The sequence below is a fragment of the Malus sylvestris genome, chromosome 16 (genome assembly GCF_916048215.2).
Source record: "Malus sylvestris chromosome 16, drMalSylv7.2, whole genome shotgun sequence".
NCBI lineage: Eukaryota > Viridiplantae > Streptophyta > Magnoliopsida > Rosales > Rosaceae > Malus > Malus sylvestris.
In genome coordinates this window covers 22607317-22626614 of record NC_062275.1, presented here as the reverse complement: position 1 = coordinate 22626614, position 19298 = coordinate 22607317, and the positions used below count along the sequence as shown (strand labels likewise).

General features: G+C 37.4%; 1 protein-coding gene and 3 long non-coding RNA genes across 6 annotated transcripts; 2 read left to right on the top strand and 2 right to left on the bottom strand.

Annotated features, from left to right (window-relative positions):
* Positions 1-1765: 1765 nt before the first annotated feature.
* On the bottom strand, positions 1766-3094 carry LOC126606973 (uncharacterized). Its single transcript, XR_007617439.1, has 2 exons — positions 2446-3094; positions 1766-2353 (listed from the first exon to the last, which is right to left on the bottom strand). It is a non-coding gene; the product is annotated as an uncharacterized LOC126606973 (long non-coding RNA).
* A 2763-nt stretch (positions 3095-5857) lies between these two features.
* Positions 5858-6897, bottom strand: LOC126609209 (uncharacterized protein At2g27730, mitochondrial-like). Its single transcript, XM_050277190.1, has 2 exons — positions 6766-6897; positions 5858-6341 (listed from the first exon to the last, which is right to left on the bottom strand). The coding sequence occupies exons 1-2, from the start codon at positions 6895-6897 to the stop codon at positions 6132-6134; spliced, it is 342 nt and encodes a 113-aa protein (XP_050133147.1). The 3' UTR covers positions 5858-6131.
* Positions 6898-9781: 2884 nt separating this feature from the next.
* Positions 9782-18924, top strand: LOC126606971 (uncharacterized). 3 transcript variants are annotated; one of them, XR_007617437.1, is made up of 5 exons: positions 9782-9947; positions 16730-16889; positions 16995-17063; positions 17784-17842; positions 18737-18924. It is a non-coding gene; the product is annotated as an uncharacterized LOC126606971 (long non-coding RNA). The 3 variants fall into 3 exon arrangements; XR_007617438.1 differs by lacking the exon at positions 9782-9947 and adding an exon at positions 16489-16646 and having other exon boundaries at positions 16730-16893; XR_007617436.1 differs by lacking the exon at positions 9782-9947 and adding an exon at positions 16493-16646.
* Positions 10011-12546, top strand: LOC126606970 (uncharacterized). Its single transcript, XR_007617435.1, has 3 exons — positions 10011-10364; positions 11085-11143; positions 12038-12546. It is a non-coding gene; the product is annotated as an uncharacterized LOC126606970 (long non-coding RNA).
* Positions 18925-19298: the final 374 nt, after the last annotated feature.

Sequence of the window (19298 nt, the reverse complement as noted above, 5' to 3'; positions counted from 1 at the left end):
CAATTAGGTCATTTCAAGGTGTAGGAAAATCCTATTTTTGTCCAATTGTTGTACATCGTGTGCGCATGGCATGTGCATATTTTAAATGTCCTATTTCTATCCCAAGATTAAGAAATTTATCCCATTTTAAGGTACTTCCCAAGTAATTTTAGGATCTATTAGAAATGGAATATTAGCTAGTAGTACATAGTGATTAGAATATATCAAAAGAGAAATGCTAGCAATCTTTGTATTTTTTTTTTTCAAATGACACATGTCATCTTTTATACAAAAAAAAAAAAAAAAAAAAAAAAACAAGATCTTTAGAGCAGTCCTTCCTCATCAGCTGGGCTCTAGGGGGGCAAGATCAAGCACATGGGCTAAAATAGCCCAACCTTGTGACTAAGTGGATCTGACCATATGCTCTTGCCAAGACTCGGCTTCTTCTCCAGCACCAAGACCACCAAGAGAGTAGGCACCATGGCTCACGACAACTTCTGCCTGAGTGCGACCACGACTTGCATTAGGAATAAGCTAGCCAATGCCTCAATCAATTGTTGTGACCCCGAACTAGGAGTATATTCACGCCTAGGTGGCATAGTTATGTCAAGTAGACATTACATAATTAGCACAATTACTGGCATCATACGATACAAATGTATGTTTCCCCTAACCATGCTCTGATGCCAAACTGACACACCCCAACCCCAATAACACAAGATACGAGGTCGTGATGTGCTAGCCAACACTAAAGTGACTATATGACCCCATCCGAAGATGACGTCACAAGTCAACTCAATGACGAAGCCATAACAAGATAGTTATGATGTGCAAGAATTTGAACTAAAAGATGTTCATTGAAATAATAAATTCAAAGCTGCTGCATAAGTAATTATCATCCGCTCCACTTGGGGACACAAATTATCTCAAGTTTAACCCCGTTATTAATTACACCACATCAGAGTAGTTAGAAGTTTCACACAATAAATACAACAAAGTGTAGTGTTATGCATAATCAAAATTGCAATCATGCAATAATTATTATCTTGGGTTTAACCCCGTTATTAATCACACCACATAAGAGCAGCTAGAAGTTTCACACAATACATACAACAAAGTGTAGTGTTATGCATAATCAAAAGTGCAATCATGCAATAATTATTACACCATAGATAAAACTGCAGTAAATGAGCCATCACCCAAAATTCAGAGGATGAAAGCCTCACTGCCAAGTCCACTCATCCCCACCAATGTTTTCCTTAGTCTTGTTACATGCTAAAGGGGTCAATAAAATAAAACGTGAGTGGACCAGTTTTATCACAATTAAAAATCATCATTTAAACATAATAACCCCTATTTTGAAAACATATATAGCGAAAAACTATATAATATAATACTACCATAATAGTAAAATCTCATTCATCAATCTCAACGAAAAACCATCAAGTCAAGTTCAGAAATCTTACCTACCGTCAATCAATCACGCTAGCATCCACTAACATAAGTATAGCAAGTAGGAAATATACTAGCATCAACTAGCTAATCTCAATACTGATAACAATCATCAACCCTAGCGTCAACTAGGACAAATATAACCTGCAAATAAATGTACGGCCGAAGATAGTTATACGACATATCACATGATGACCATGTGGTGAAAATAGATCACGAATGATCTAAAGATATTATGAATCTCATCTTAAGTCTTGTCTGAGACTAACATAATAATATGCATCCACAAATTTGGCATATAAGCATATACATAGATATATATAATGCAAAAACATTTGGTTTTTTGAAGGGTTGCACTCACAGGTAAACAGAATGTCCCACGTAAATAGGCTCATTGCTTGAATCCTTCTGATCCTTAATCAACCCAGTGAATATCACTATAAGCTAAGATAAGCTTAAAACATCATTTTAATGGAACATTGTCCAATTCAACCATTTAGGCTTCAAATTTGCACAAATAGAGGGCACCACGTGATTTAAAACACTGAAAACATAGGGTTAGGTCTTGGGTCTGTCACGCACTACTTCCGTGCTCCGACCACGTGCTACCATGCGCCACCACAGTGGTGTCACGCTCTGGGAAACACTCGCCGTCAAAGGCAAACGTGCCGCCGCGGTTCAGCAAGTAAGCATCACACTCCTCGTCGTCGATGCCACATGCCGGTGCGGTGAGGGATTTAAAATAGATAACGGAATATGCCTCTTCCATTGGAAGATTCGGTTAGAACTAACGGAATCTCAGTCTTTGCCATCAAAGTTAACGATGGCTGCTGTTGGTCACCGTCACCGGTTGCCGGAGCTTTACCAGAATTTGGAAAAAAATCCCAGAAAGTTGCTCAGAGCTTCCCGAGCTTGAATTCATCTAAAAAAAATAATAAAAATCATGAAACTTGTCCTAAAAATGTTTAAAAGTTCAACTACAACCAAAATAGGGGTAGAAGGGGTCGAACCCACCTCGGATTCCACAAGCTTCACTCGGAATTGTTCGCCGGATTCTAGAAAACACGAAGACATGTTGCATGCACATTAACCTCAATGATTCACAGACAAAATTTCACATGTAGCAAGGTAATTCAATACCTGGGTTCAATTCGAGAATGATCTATGCACCCATAACCACATTCGTCAAAAATTGGGAAAAAAGTATAAACATGCATGCAGGGGTTAGAGATCGAAATTAAGTTCAACACTTTACCTAATCTATCAGAGGGAGAGATTTGATGTGTTGGGAACACCCACCAACTTCAAACTCGTCGGCATTTCGCTAGAGTTCGTCGTCGGGGTTGGGTTCAAAACACATATGATGGTAGAGGTTAAAACCCTTAAGTTAAATATGTAATTCAACATCACAAAGTTTAAAACATAAACCACAAACCCAGAAATTTAGAGAAGAAGGCATAATTCACTTGGGTTCGAGCTTTGAGAGCTATGGAGCTCTCGGCTTCAATGTTGCCCAAGTCTTCACTGCATCGATCTCACATGAGAGCACCATTATGATCCTTTAATCCCACAAACTTTGATTATCTAGAAAATAGGGCTTAGTTGTGAAGGTAAGTGGGAGAGTGATAGCTCTATTCTCTCGGGTTTAGAGAGAGTTGAGGAAGAAAGAGTTTAGAGAGGGGGATTTCAAAAATGGTGAGGAAGAGAGGATAGAGAGTGGGCTAGGTGTGGGTTAAGTCCCTGAAACACCATGATCCAGAATGTCCACCTGGACTCCGAATCAAGCTGCGCTGGCCGACACCATAAAGGTGACAAAGTCATATAGTATAGTTATGTGGAAAATATGAATAAATTTAAACCTAAAGGTGACAAAATGCAAGAGTGCGCATGTGAGCAGGAATGAACTCATTTCACACATGATGTTAGAGTATAAGCAAAGTACATTAAAAGTAGGATAAGAATTATATCATCGAAGTTACTCTCCTATACCAAACATTTGCCAAGAATCCTTAATGACACGAAAGCTCTGCTACAAAAACCTGAAGGGGTGAAAAACAAGGGTGAGTGGGCTTAAAAATAAAGCTTTATAAAACATTTTCGAAAAAAATGCAATAACCCATCGCCCTAAAACAAGTATAGTTTCCAATTATAACATACTATGTATAGTATGATATTGCAACTAGCAATATCTCTAAAATGCAATACTTCAAAATAATTCATATAAACATATAATGTCAGGTAATCACAACACATCGCATAAACGAACATATCATATCAAATGCTCATTGACATATGCTGACACACGAGTTCATGCAGAGGTATTCTGACATGAACATGACTGGGTGAGAAATGATTTACGTTCTAGTGCTACAATCGCATGAAGACTGGCACTATGCGCATCACATACGAGTCCTAATTGCCTATAGAAATCTAGGACAGGACTAGCACCTACAATGGATCCAAAGTGTGCGTATGATGAGATGTGAACATACACATGAAGACTGGCCCTGGCCTGGGCGAGTACTAACACCAGTGTAGCACAAGATGAGCAGATATCGTATATATGATCATGCAACGTTAAATTGATAATTCTAGGCAACATAATACTATTCATGGCCATAAATACGATTAAGGCATCCCATAATAATACGCATACTTGTGTATCTTGCAAGATCTAGCATAATTTCATAAATTTCGTCAATACGCTAAGTCTTATAAACGTTAATCTAATCTAAGCGTAACGTAGAAAATTATTTATCAATTGTATAAATGGAAACTAAATAAATATATAATATTTAAAAGCAGAGAACCACTCACAGTTACTTGTGATGTCACATCCGTTCGAGCTAGGAAAACCAGAGTCTCCAATAATAATCGCACCTAAGCATAATATTGGGATCCATTAGTAGAACTCAACTAAAATGATTAAATTTGGGAAAACGGACCACGAATTTGGAATCAAGACATCGAAATACCTTAAGAATGGTCCCGGGCAAATACCGTAAAAAGTCAACAAAAAGTCAGACGTCAACCAAAAAGTCAACCTAGCAGTCGAGTCAGTCAACTACATTAAAACTTTGGAATTTCACTAAATGGATGCCAAAAATGGAATCGAGACATCAAAATTAGTCTAGGAAGGTTTTCGAGAAAATTTCGAAAAAATCAACAAAAGTCAACTAACGGTCAACAATTAACTTTAATGGATTATTTCATCCTCAAACGGAATATTCTGTTAAAGTTAACTGGAAAGTTAACAAAATATTCCCTTGAAATATTCCCTCCAAATTTTGAAATGGATCCCGGTCGGATCTGGGTTAAGGTTAATGGTTCACAGGGTTTAGGTCGGTTCGCGGATCCGATTTTGGTTCGTAGGTCAGGTTAACCCGTTCTGGGTCGTGGGTTCACCGATGCAACTGTCGATTTTTGGGCTAGTTTAGCCGAGAAAACTTCCTGAGCTCCAATTTGGGTTCAAATCATAACCATTTGCAACATACTAAATATGGATTTGATGCTATGAAAGATTAGATTAGGAATATACCAATATAGGGTTGAGTAGTGGCCGAAAAAGGTCGAAAAATGGTTTTGCAACCATGCAAACTTCGCTAGAATATAGGAAAATAGCTTCCCCGAGTTGGTTTATGCAATATTGTCACCAAAACACACGTGTAAGCTCGAAATCGAGCTAGAAATTGAAAACTAAAATGAAACAGAGTGGTGTCAGTCCTTACCTAGTCGGAAACGTTAATAGATCGTTGGAGTTCGTCGGGGGAATAAATGAACAGTGGCCTCTGCCACTGCCGGAGTTCTATGGCCTGGCCTGGGTTCGAGACGGTGAAGAAATGATGATGGTGGTCTGGTTTTGGGTCAACGAGTATTGCAGCTCACCAGAGTTGGTGAGGCGAGGTGGCACTGTCGGTGTTGTGTTATTATGTCGAAATTTGAGAGATGAGGGGAAAGTAAGGGAGGAGAGACCGAGAAAGTTCCTAGAGTATGGGGAGAGAGTGGCAGAGATGGAGAGGAGAGCTTGGGTGAGGTGTGGGTCCCACGAGCCTGAAAATTATTAAAACAATAAGGGGGAAATATCTAGGATAATGAATTTACTAAAATACCCTTGAGTTTCATAGTTTCGTAAAATCTTCACCATAACTCCGAATTTGATTCTGTTTGCGCCTACGTGTTCGTACAATCAAGTACTTCGAGTATACTGTAAAATAGTAGTTCATACGCGTCACAACATGATGGTCCACGAAGATCAACAATCTCATCTCTAAGGGCATTTTCATCAATTCACACTTTTAAAATTAAGAAATCCGTAAAATTAGGGACGGGTTGTTACAGTCCAACTTAAATGTTTGGTTACCGAAAAAGTCTTACATATGTATTATTAATACAGAACGCCATAATGGTGGTGCAAGTAATTCACAAATTAACGAACCTGCGCTACGTTTACCACCACTCCTTGAGCCCCAGTGACATTCCCACCTGGTAACACAATTCAACACCATTTTCTACTTGTTAACTCGTTAACATAATGGAAAAACAATCGCACTGGAAAACCAAGTGTTAAACACCTATCATTTACGCATATATTTCCCGAAACAGAAAAGGTCACGAGAATATTGCGGAACTCAAAACAGTATACATCCGGAACTAGTTATAACAACTGAAGCTTCGATAGTCCATATCAAATCACGTCAATCTTAGTTCTGCACTTCTTCCTTCTTTCGACTAGCTTTGAGATACCAACCGAGAGAAGCAGCAGCAGTCATAACACCAGCTACAACAGCACAATTCCGGTACTTATCAGTCGATACCTTGGGTGTTGATGCTCCAGAGGAAGAGGCACTTGGTTTGGCATCAGAGACTGAGCCCCCTGAGCTTCCAGCTGGCTTCTCTTCTGGTTTAGGGCCCTGAAAATGTTCAAATTGAGCATATTGTGGCAGCGGCATGCCAATCCCAACCAGTGTATAAATCAACCCGAACGTATAAATCAAATTGATTTTGTGATAAACATAATAAATATGTGATCAGCTACGCAAAAATAAAAATTGACACCAACAAATCGCACTATAAAGCGCAAGTGATGTGGTTCCAGTTTTGTCGGGCTATCCCCACCAGAGGGACAGGAGATGAATAAAATATGTGCACACCAATGTATGGTCCCCACTTGTATTATTTTGTTTTTCAATTTAAACGAGCTTTCATTGAACAATACAAAAACCTTCATAAGTGATCTGCTAAAATAAATAAAGAATGCTTTACATTTTAACGTGATGAGCATCTAAGATTGCTTAATTCTTAAAGGACATAAAAAGTAAAGCATTCTTATCATACTTTACGTGCAAGCTTCTCAAGCTTCTCTTGCTCGATTTTCTGCAAAATAACAAACAAACAAGAACTGTGAGAAGATGTATCAGAATAGCATTGCAAATATGATAAAGAAACAGACAAAATCAAGGCAATCATTCACGCATCATATAGCATATCAACATATTTATGAGTATCTATACACACAGGTTTTTCCACAAATAGAGTACCACAAACTTCCAAATGTGTGGGACTGACACGACAACGATGAGATCCTACAAATCTGAATATCTAAAACAATAAAAATGCATGGGTCATATTGTAATCCACTACAGAAACCAGGTGTTCTAATAGAAACCCCATCTAAGCGTCTGGCAACAAAAGAAAAACGGAGATACAATCTACGAATCTGAGTAATCCTTTAAGCGACATACAAATTGAAACATAGTCTAATTAATACATAAAATAATTAATATAATTAGTCTAATTAATACATAGTTTAATTAATATCATCACATACAGTAATGATTCATGAAAATGAGTCTCTTCCATGCCAACCCTTGTATGGAAATTTTCATTGTCAAGTATCCGATCATCCAAATTAGGTATGACATAATCATCAATATGAATACAATGACCCTATATGAATACAATGAATGAACTCGATCTTCAATTTTAAAATATTTACACTAGTCGATACCACAAAATCTTATATTATACTTAATGAAAGTATGAATAAACTCTTAAGTATTAGTGAATCTATTGTTTTAATGGGATATGCATTATACGAAACTAGTTTCAACTATCCAACCGTCAAACATGTTTGTATATACTTCAAGATCACATACGCCAGAAATTGCAAAAAACAAATATTCAGAGATCAAGTAACGGGACAAAACTTTTCGACGGTTATAAAACGAAAAATCACGATTTAACAGTTATTTTAACTCCAATTTTGATTATTTTTTATAGCTATACTCTTTGATCCTATACGAATACAATGAATGAATTCGATCTTCAATTTAAAATATTTATACTAGAATGTTATACTTAATGAATATATAAATAAACTCTAAATGTTAGTGAATTTATAGTTTTCATGAGATACGCATTCTATGAAACTAATTTCAACGATCCAACCGTCAAACGTTTTTGTACATGCCTCGAGATCGCATAAGCCAAAAATCGCAAAAAACAAACGTTTAGATATCAAGTAACGCACAAAACTTTTCGACGGTTATAAACGAAAAATCACGATTTAACGATTATTTTAACTTCGATTTTGATGATTTTTTACAGCTACACTCCTTGATCCTATATGAATACAATGAACTAATTTGATTGTCAATTTAAAATATTTACACAAGTGGATACCACAAAACCTTATGTCATAGTTAATGAAAATATGAATAAACTCTTAAGTGTTAGTGAATCTATTGTTTTGATGGGATACGCATTCTACGAAACTAGTTTTAATGATTCAACCGTCAAACTTATTTGTATATACTTCGAGATCGCATACGCCAAAAATTGCAAAAAAAAAAAACATTTAGAGATCAAGTAACAGCACAAAACTTTTCAACGGTTATCAACGAAAAATTACGATCTAACGGTTATTTTAACTCCGATTTTGATGATTTTTTACAGCTACACTCCTTGACCCTATATGAATACAATGAATGAACTCGATCTTCAATATAAAATATTTACACTAGTGGATTCCACAAAATCTTATGTTATACTTAATGAAAGTATGAATAAACTTTAAGTGTTAGTAAATCTATTGTTTTGATGGGATACACATTCTACGAAACTAGTTTCAACGATTCAACCGTCAAACATGTTTGTATTTACTTTGAGATCGCATACACAAAAAATTGCAAAAAATAAACATTCAAAGATCAAGTAACGGGACAAAACTTTTCGATGGTTATAAAACGAAAAATCACGATTTAGTGGTTATTTTAACTCCGATTTTGATTATTTTTTATAGGTACACTCTTTGATCCTATATGAATACAATGAATGAATTCGATCTTCAATTTAAAATATTTACGCTAGTGGATATCACAAAACCTTATGTTATACTTAATAAAAGTATAAATAAACTTTAAGTGTTAGTGAATCTATCGTTTTGATGGGATACGCATCCTACGAAACTAATTTCAACGATCCAACTGTCAAACTTTTTTGTATATGTTTCAAGATCGCATACGCCAAAAATAGCAAAGAACAAACATTCAGAGATCAAGTAGCGACACAAAACTTTTCGACAATTATAAACGAAAAATCACGATTTAACGGTTATTTTAACTCCGATTTTGATGATTTTTTATAGCTACACTCCTTGATCCCATATGAATACAATGAACTAATTTGATCGTCAATTGAAAATATTTACACAGGTGGATACCACAAAATCTGATGTCATGATGATCAATGAAAATTGAGGATTTTGTAGGAGGAATAACTCCGAATTTGATTCTGCTTGCGCCTACGTGTTCTTACCATCAAGTACTTTGAGTATACGGTAAAATAGTTGTTCATACGCGTCACAAAATGATGGTCAACGAAGATCAACAATCTAATCTCTAGGCGCATTTTCATCACTTTACACTGTTAAAATTAATAAATCCGTAAAATTAGAGACATGTTGTTACAGTCCAACTTAAAATTATTTAAGTGAAATTACTCAATTGCCTTCCAAAGTTGCAAAAATTACAATTTGGTCCTCTCAATCTTGATTCGTAAATTTCTTTCAACATTATACTAATGTACATTAAATAGGATTACGAAACTTAAGAAGTTACTGTCACAGCCCGTCCCGGAATTTTAATTCCGAGGACGTGAAAGTACTAAATTATCCCTAAACGTGACAAGGTGAGTAAAAATAATGTTGGATCTTATCTAAGTCATAGTTTTTGGTTAATTATTTTGTTATGTAGCTTAAGAACTTAGGCTTAGATTTATTTTAGGTGTTAATATTATTGTATGGGTTGAGGTGGGATCCTCATACCCTCAAAACATTCCCTAAAACCCGTAACCTTTCCTTCTCTCTCTTCTTCTTCCATTTCAGACTTTCACTCTCTCTCTCTTACTCTCGAACATACGGACTCACACACAACCTCAATCAAACCTCCACGAACGTCCAATTTAAGACTACCATCGTGATCCTGAGGACTTCACGAACACGGGGATACCAAATTCAGGTGAGTTTCATTTCGAAAAACCCTAGTTTTTAAAGCACCGTGAAATGGTACTATTCATGATCTTCTAAATGACTACGTTTTAGGCTAAACAACGCTCACAGTGAGCTTAGTGAGGTCCCAAGGAAGCTCGGAGTGCTTCGTTGGAAGTTTTTGGACGTAAGAACACGGAGATCGATAAGTTCAAAGTTTGGCCGGAGCTTTCGAGGCTTTTTACGGCTAATATCCGGCTAGTTAGGAGTCGAGGTAGGTATCAATCTCTTCGTCTCGTCAAGTAATACAACTTTCCTTTTTGTTTCACTCAATTTCGTTGAGTATTGAAGAAGTTATACTCATTTGAAAAATACCCAGTTTCCGGCGACCTCCGAGGCTTTCGAAGCAGGTTCCGGCCAAACCACGGCGAACTAGGTGTTTTGCAAGGTACCATTCTCTTTTTCTCTTCAAGGGCTACAACTTTAGTTTTTGAATCACTTGATTTATTTGAGAAATGACAAAGTTATGGCAATTTGAAAAACGGCCGCCGGAAAAAAAACAGTCCGGCGACCCAAGGAAGAAGAAGGTGCGCGTGGGGGCGCGTAGGTCCGTGCCTTCCTTGGCGCGTGGGGGCGCGTTCTACAGTAAAAAATTATTTTAAAAATATTTCGACGTCCGTGACGTCGAGTAGATCACTGTGTTATATTCATATACCCAAATTGAACACCGTATGAGAAAGTTATTAAGGATTGTTGGTTAGGTGTTCGAATAACGTTTTATAGTTTTCGCATTAGGTGAAAATGTGAATTGATGATCCGACCGTTGGATCGTTACCAAACTTTGATACGTTGTAATACGTAATATTTGAGGATTATTGGAACTTACGGATTGGGAATCCGAGTTACGGATCTTCCGGAATTGGAATTGTAAGTTCATAAAATAAAATGTTAACCGTCACTTAGTTTTGGAAATTGACGGAGATCCGACCGTTGGATGGTAATGAAATTTTAGGATGTTGTCCTAGAGGTATAATGTGGACCTCTGGAAGTTATGGATTTAAAATCTGAGTGGCAGATCTTCCGGATCGATCAACGTAGTGACGTATTTTATATAAGTTATATATTCTATCGATATGAATTCTGAGCCTGGATTTGATTACTATTCTAGGCGGCGATCGTCATGACGCCTTGATGTGTGGTGCTAGGGAGTTGTTGGACGAACTCCAGGTGAGTGGGCAGTTTTGTTTTCCGTATATATATATACTTGACGTTTCCCAGAAATTGAATTGAAATGAAAATATGTTTAAAATGAAATGCATATGAGTTATGTGGAAAAACGGGAAGTGAAATACCATGCATAGAATTGATATGAAAAGTATATAGAAATGTGAGTTGAAATGCCATGCATGAATTAATATATGATGCATATGTATGAATTGGTGCGGTGGACGCACAGGTAAGAATTGATTTATGATGCATATGTATGAAATGGTGCGGTGGACGCACAGGTGAGTATTTATTTCTGTTATGATGATGTTGATGTATATTGAGCTCAAATCCTGCACCATAGTTTAGTGCTTATAGTATTCACCGCATCGCACGCTCGCCTTGGATCCAAGTAGATGCTAGTCGTACAGTCCACGCGGAGTGGGTACGACAGGCCAGTCGCGAGAGTGTTAGTGAGATTCCGACTGGTGGGTGACCTTAGATTATGTGCACAGATGATTTATGAGAAGCACTAGAGCGTAACTTGTGTGCAGAAGGCCGGACGGGTCACAGAGGTGACTCCGGCAGAGTGAGAGTGATAGATTTTGAGCTCTAGGTTCAACCGTACAGGCTATTAGAGGGCCTCCGGTTGATTACTTTCTTGCACCTGATATGATTATTGTTGATGCATCCATACTTAACTGTTGAATTAGACATGGCATGGCATGATTGATAAAGAAAAATGTTGAGATAGTAAAAATGAAGTTTTGAGAATATATATGTATATTTATATTTTACATTTCTGGGAAAGTATACAGGTTTTACGGAGAAGGGTTACAACGTTTTGAGAAATGTTTGGATTTGGAAAAGAATTGTTTTACTGACCCACTCAATTTTGGTTTTGCGCCCCTCCAGGTTCAGGAATCACAAAGGTGTGGTGACTACGAGGAATTCGACGGTGTTCTGACAGATTGGACAAAATTAGGACTCATCTTCGGGTGTATCAACTTATAAATTGTATCTTAAAGCTTCCGTACTGTGCAAATGGTTACGTCACTCTCACGTGACGGCCAGCATGCCCTCCTTCGGGACGGGGTGTGTCAGTTGGTATCAGAGCATGGTTGCAATCTTGGACATTTTGAGAAGTTCTAGTGAATTCTGTCATAACTACACCGCCTCGTAGCAAACCACGTAGTTAGAGGAACTTAGTCTCCCTGATTTAGCGGTTTAGGGGAAACTATTATTATGGTGATTCAGTATATTATCAAAATGGACATTTTAAGACGAGTTATGAGTTGAATTTGAATCACCTTATGAAATGATGAACCTGAGGGAGCGGAGTGACGGTTTAACCAATTGGAAAAGATGTTTCGGAATATGCAAGTTAAAGGAAATTTCCTTCTGACAGGTGGGTTGAGACGACTACCTGGTTTGAGTTATGAACGTGTATCCTGATGGAAGCAGGAGTATTAATTGTTGTCACCAGAGGAAGCAGCCGATTTAAAATTGTTTAAGGACTTGTTTAAGAAAAAGTTTATCCCTCTGGCATTTATCGATGGTAGTAAACAAGAGTTTACAAATATGAGACAAGGAAGGTGATGATCGAGGGATATTATAGAAAGTTTTCAGACTTGCCTCGTTCCATCCAGATATTGTTGTTAATTTGGTGGAGGTGTTATGTTGTTTTAAGCTGGGTGGCAAAAAGGGAAGTGTTATTTTGGGTGACCACTATCCATTATACTTCTTACCAGGAATATACGAGATGCTGTTGAGTCTTGAAGACTATGAGAACATGAGCAACGAGAATAAAGAAGAATAAGAAATGAATGGGAATTAAAAGAAGACGATAAAGTTAATGATTCGTCATATCAAGGATATAGAAGGATTCAGAGCTTCGAAAGAAGTGAAGCTAGAGTTAATTCTTCCAGCTGAGGTTTTAATGTCGTTGGTCAGAGTAAAAGTGATGGATATACTGGTAATACCAGATATTTGAGACAAGGTGTCTCGAGTAAAGGAAATGTACTTTGTGCTGCAGGTACAAAAATTAACACTTTGGGAAGTGTGAAATTAATGAATGTGTTTATGTGAACAGAGGGGACACATAATTGTGAATCGTCCCTAGAATCAGTTGTGCTCAACAATTTTCCATGATATCATAGTGTTGATTCAGCAGAGTTATGGACTTAGTAGTTTGGTCGGATTGACCGTGAGTACAGAGAGATTTGATGAGTTATATGTTCAGCCGTACAGACCATGAGAAGTGGATTCGATTGACACATGAGAAATTGGTGAGTTATAGGCTCGGCCGTACCGACCACGCAGAGTGGATCCGGCCGACGTATTATTGAGATAAGAGTTGAATCAGCCGTATTGGTCATTCTAGTTGACTTCGGCTGATATATTTCTTATTATGTATGTTATTACCTAGAGAGTAGTAAATAAATGTGGTTGAGACGAGTGTATGTATTTTGCATTGAGTATCACAATAGTAATGTTATATCTTTGAGAGTGGTTGCCTACTTATCGAGACAACGATGATTTATCAGTATTGCGGGCTGCAGACCGTAATATTAATAACTTATTCGTGGATTCGTTAAGTAAGTAAACCGGTGGATTATTTTATGTTAGTATTGTACTTATTTAGAATGTTCAGTAATAATAAAGTATGTATTGGGTCAATTAAATTATTTCCATTAGATTGGTTGGTTATAATTGTGACTAGATGGAATGTTACGGGAAACCAGTTACTTTCCATCGAGTTGATTAATTAGAGATTACTTTGGTGGGCATACAAAGTGAAGTGAGTTCAGCCATTATTTATGCTGTGAAAGCAAAGAGATTGTTTTGAAAGGCTGCCCAAAAATACTTAGTTCATGTGGTACTTAAGGATGTTGCTCGGAGAAGTGTGAAAAATGAAAAAGGGGTTAGACTTTTCTTGATGTCTTCCCTAAAAGTATACCTGGATTGTCTTCAGGCAGAGATATGAGGTTCATTATTGATTTGTTGCCAGGTATAAATTTATATTGGAGATTGGTTCAGGATGAGTTAAGGGAATTGGAAATTCAGTTGAGAGAATTGGTTGATAAAAGTTTCATTCAACCTAGTACAACGCTTTGGGGGAACCCCAGTTTGTTGGTGAGGAAGAAAATGGATTTTTAAGGCTATCCATTGATTATAAATAATGGAATCGGGTAACGATTGAGAACCGTTATCCATTGTGGTGTATTGACGCTCATTTGATCAGTTCAAAGGTGCTTGTATATTTTCAAAGATTGACTTGAAGTCTGTTTATTATCAATTGAAGATTATGAGTGACGTTGTTCCTAAGATTGTTTTCTGGACTTGTTATAGTCTTTATGAAGTTTGGTGATGCTATATGGATACTCATGCTGTTTTATGAATTATTGGATGAAGTATTCCAATAATGCCTTGATAAATAGATATCATTTTCATTGAAGATATTCTGGCATATTCTGAGCCAGAGCAGAGCATGTAAACATATTAAGTTGGTGAAGCAAAGATTGAGAGAACGTTGGTTGTATGCTAAGTAGCAAATGCTAAAGTTAGATGAATCAGGTGGCATTCTGAGATTTGTTATATATTCTTGAGGTATTCAAGTGAATCTTTAAAAGATAGCAGAAATTGAGAATTTGGAACAACCACGAGTCGTAATTGAGATTTGGAATTTCTTAACCTACCAGGCTATCTTGGATGGTTGTGAAAGAGTTTTTAGTCATTGCTTTGTCATTGACGAGACTGTTGAGAAAAGAGGTTATGTATGAGTGGGAAGGAAATTGTGAGCAAAGGATTCAACAACTGAAGTATTTCCTCACTCATGCACGTATTTTAGTAATCCCAGAGAATAGTGGTAATCATAAATTTTTAGTGATGTTTCTTGAATGGTATTGGATGCATGTTGATGCAAATGTTAGGGTGATTGCATACGTTTCACGACAAATGGAATCTCATAAGATGAATTACCCTACTGGTGATTTGGAAGTCACGATTACCATCCTTGCTGTGAAGTTATGGAGACATTATATTTTAGTGAGAATGCAAATTTTTTTTTTTTTTACGAATCCAAAAAGTCTTCAATATCCATTACTTGGAAGGATTTTGATATGAGGCAGCGAAAGTGAATTGAATTACTTAGTGATTATGATTGTACGATCAGGGTGATCGTGAATTGTTGTAGCTGGAGCACTTGATGAGAAGACTCTAGTAAGAATTAATGATTGGTACGTTTGCCAAGATTATCTTCTTCTGGATTGGAAATCAACTGAAGTAAAGTTGAGAACTGGAGATCGAGAAGAAGCTCTACTTGCTAATTTTCAAGTTAGGCATTTTTGGTAAGTTCGTACTCGAAACTTAAATGTTTGACGAGGAAATTTAAGAATTAACCAAGGCAGAGAAAGAAGGGAAAAAGAATGAGTACATGATTCGTGAATCAAATGGTATGTGGATACAAGAAAACAAAAAGTATGTGCCTAATGCTGAGGATTTGAAGCAAGCAAATATTGGACGAAGTTCACTGTTCAACTTCTGCAATATTCCAAAAGTAATAAGATTTATCATACCATTCGACAGTTTTATTTGGTCAGCAGATTGAGGCAGAAAGAGATAAACCTTTGGATTGAGATAACTATTTTCTGTTTCGCAGTGGAAATGGAAAGATATTACTTTGGATTATGTGTACAAGTTTCCTTGTACATAGGATGGTTATGATCGAATTTGAAGTGATAGTTGGTCAATGTACCAAGTTAGTACAATTACTCCAGTGCTGAGTAATAACTTTTTCCCAGACAGGGCAACGGTACTTAATGTATTTTGTGTTCGATGCGTTGTCACTAGGTGGCAAGTCGTCTCATGGAATTCTGGTGCAACTATTGAGAATTAAATTGGATTCGACTTGATAAGGAACCAAGGACGACTTTGGATTGGAAAAAGAAGGTCCTGAGAATTAAGACAGAGTAAGTGGTAAAAGTTTTGGTGAGGAAACCATTCAGTAGAAAATTATGTGGGGGAAAGAGAATCGGATAAGAGAGATTTACCGAGGTTGGTATGAGTAGATGTTTGGATTGGTTGTTGGAATTTCGGGGACGAAATTCTATAAGAAGGGGAGATTGTCACAGCCCGTCCCGGAATTTTAATTCCGAGGACGTGAAAGTACTAAATTATCCCTAAACGTGACAAGGTGAGTAAAAATAATGTTGGATCTTATCTAAGTCATAGTTTTTGGTTAATTATTTTGTTATGTAGCTTAAGAACTTAGGCTTAGATTTTATTTTAGGTGTTAATATTATTGTATGGGTTGAGGTGGGATCCTCATACCCTCAAAACATTCCCTAAAACCCGTAACCTTTCCTTCTCTCTCTTCTTCTTCCATTTCAGACTTTCACTCTCTCTCTCTTACTCTCGAACATACGGACTCACACACAACCTCAATCAAACCTCCACGAACGTCCAATTTAAGACTACCATCGTGATCCTGAGGACTTCACGAACACGGGGATACCAAATTCAGGTGAGTTTCATTTCGAAAAACCCAAGTTTTTAAAGCACCGTGAAATGGTACTATTCATGATCTTCTAAATGACTACGTTTTAGGCTAAAAAAAGCTCACAGTGAGCTTAGTGAGGTCCCAAGGAAGCTCGGAGTGCTTCGTTGGAAGTTTTTGGACGTAAGAACACGGAGATCGATAAGTTCAAAGTTTGGCCGGAGCTTTCGAGGCTTTTTCCGGCTAATATCCGGCGAGTTAGGAGTCGAGGTAGGTATCAATCTCTTCGTCTCGTCAAGTACTACAACGTTCCTTTTTGTTTCACTCAATTTCGTTGAGTATTGAAGAAGTTATACTCATTTGAAAAATACCCAGTTTCCGGCGACCTCCGAGGCTTTCGAAGCAGTTTCCGGCCAAACCACGGCGAACTAGGTGTTGTGCAAGGTACTATTCTCTTTTTCTCTTCAAGGGCTACAACTTTAGTTTTTGAATCACTTGATTTCTTTGAGAAATGACAAAGTTATGGCAATTTGAAAAACGGCCGCCGGAAAAAAAACAGTCCGGCGACCCAAGGAAGAAGAAGGTGCGCGTGGGGGCGCGTAGGTCCGTGCCTTCCTTGGCGCGTGGGGGCGCGTTCTACAGTAAAAAATTATTTTAAAAATATGTCGACGTCCGTGACGTCGAGTAGATCACTGTGTTATATTCATATACCCAAATTGAACACCGTATGAGAAAGTTATTAAGGATTGTTGGTTAGGTGTTCGAATAACGTTTTATAGTTTTCGCATTAGGTGAAAATGTGAATTGATGATCCGACCGTTGGATCGTTACCAAAATTTGATACGTTGTAATACGTAATATTTGAGGATTATTGGAACTTACGGATTGGGAATCCGAGTTACGGATCTTCCGGAATTGGAATTGTAAGTTCATAAAATAAAATGTTAACCGTCACTTAGTTTTGGAAATTGACGGAGATCCGACCGTTGGATGGTAATGAAATTTTAGGATGTTGTCCTAGAGGTATAATGTGGACCTCTGGAAGTTATGGATTTAAAATCTGAGTGGCAGATCTTCCGGATCGATCAACGTAGTGACGTATTTTATATAAGTTATATATTCTATCGATATGAATTCTGAGCCTGGATTTGATTACTATTCTAGGCGGCGATCGTCATGACGCCTTGATGTGTGGTGCTAGGGAGTTGTTGGACGAACTCCAGGTGAGTGGGCAGTTTTGTTTTCCGTATATATATATACTTGACGTTTCCCAGAAATTGAATTGAAATGAAAATATGTTTAAAATGAAATGCATATGAGTTATGTGGAAAAACGGGAAGTGAAATACCATGCATAGAATTGATATGAAAAGTATATAGAAATGTGAGTTGAAATGCCATGCATGAATTAATATATGATGCATATGTATGAATTGGTGCGGTGGACGCACAGGTAAGAATTGATTTATGATGCATATGTATGAAATGGTGCGGTGGACGCACAGGTGAGTATTTATTTCTGTTATGATGATGTTGATGTATATTGAGCTCAAATCCTGCACCATAGTTTAGTGCTTATAGTATTCACCGCATCGCACGCTCGCCTTGGATCCAAGTAGATGCTAGTCGTACAGTCCACGCGGAGTGGGTACGACAGGCCAGTCGCGAGAGTGTTAGTGAGATTCCGACTGGTGGGTGACCTTAGATTATGTGCACAGATGATTTATGAGAAGCACTAGAGCGTAACTTGTGTGCAGAAGGCCGGACGGGTCACAGAGGTGACTCCGGCAGAGTGAGAGTGATAGATTTTGAGCTCTAGGTTCAACCGTACAGGCTATTAGAGGGCCTCCGGTTGATTACTTTCTTGCACCTGATATGATTATTGTTGATGCATCCATACTTAACTGTTGAATTAGACATGGCATGGCATGATTGATAAAGAAAAATGTTGAGATAGTAAAAATGAAGTTTTGAGAATATATATGTATATTTATATTTTACATTTTTGGGAAAGTATACAGGTTTTACGGAGAAGGGTTACAACGTTTTGAGAAATGTTTGGATTTGGAAAAGAATTGTTTTACTGACCCACTCAATTTTGGTTTTGCGCCCCTCCAGGTTCAGGAATCACAAAGGTGTGGTGACTACGAGGAATTCGACGGTGTTCTGACAGATTGGACAAAATTAGGACTCACCTTCGGGTGTATCAACTTATAAATTGTATCTTAAAGCTTCCGTACTGTGCAAATGGTTACGTCACTCTCACGTGACGGCCAGCATGCCCTCCTTCGGGACGGGGTGTGTCAGTTACACGAATATTATTCTCGAGTCAAGGCTCGATAAATTAATTAAGACACCCACTCAGGGGTAAAATAGTTATTCACACGTCTTGAGATTAAAATACAATATTTAAGTTACGGGTTGTAACAAAATGTATTCAATATAGTGAATAGTCATATCCAAGCCAATCATCTCTATCAAACAAGGGCTTAATGCCTTTGAAATTATATTTTCTATTTTTCCTCGTTTGTTTTTTTGTTTTTGTAATACAATGACACGTGTCTTTTTAAGAAGTGGAAAAGTTCAAATGCAAAGATTAATACAAAGGTGGCTAGCACTATACTGGTATCCTGCAAAATTAAAAAAAATATATGTGAAGGGAGAAGGGTTGGGGTTTTTC

Excerpts from the sequence above, each read along its gene's own strand:
- LOC126609209 (XM_050277190.1), bottom strand. The coding sequence starts at position 6,897 with ATGATTGCCTTGATTTTGTCTGTTTCTTTATCATATTTGCAATGCTAT. Across the intron at positions 6,342-6,765 it reads TTGAGAAGCTTGCACGTAAA|GGCCCTAAACCAGAAGAGAA; the intron begins GTATGATAAGAA and ends GAACATTTTCAG.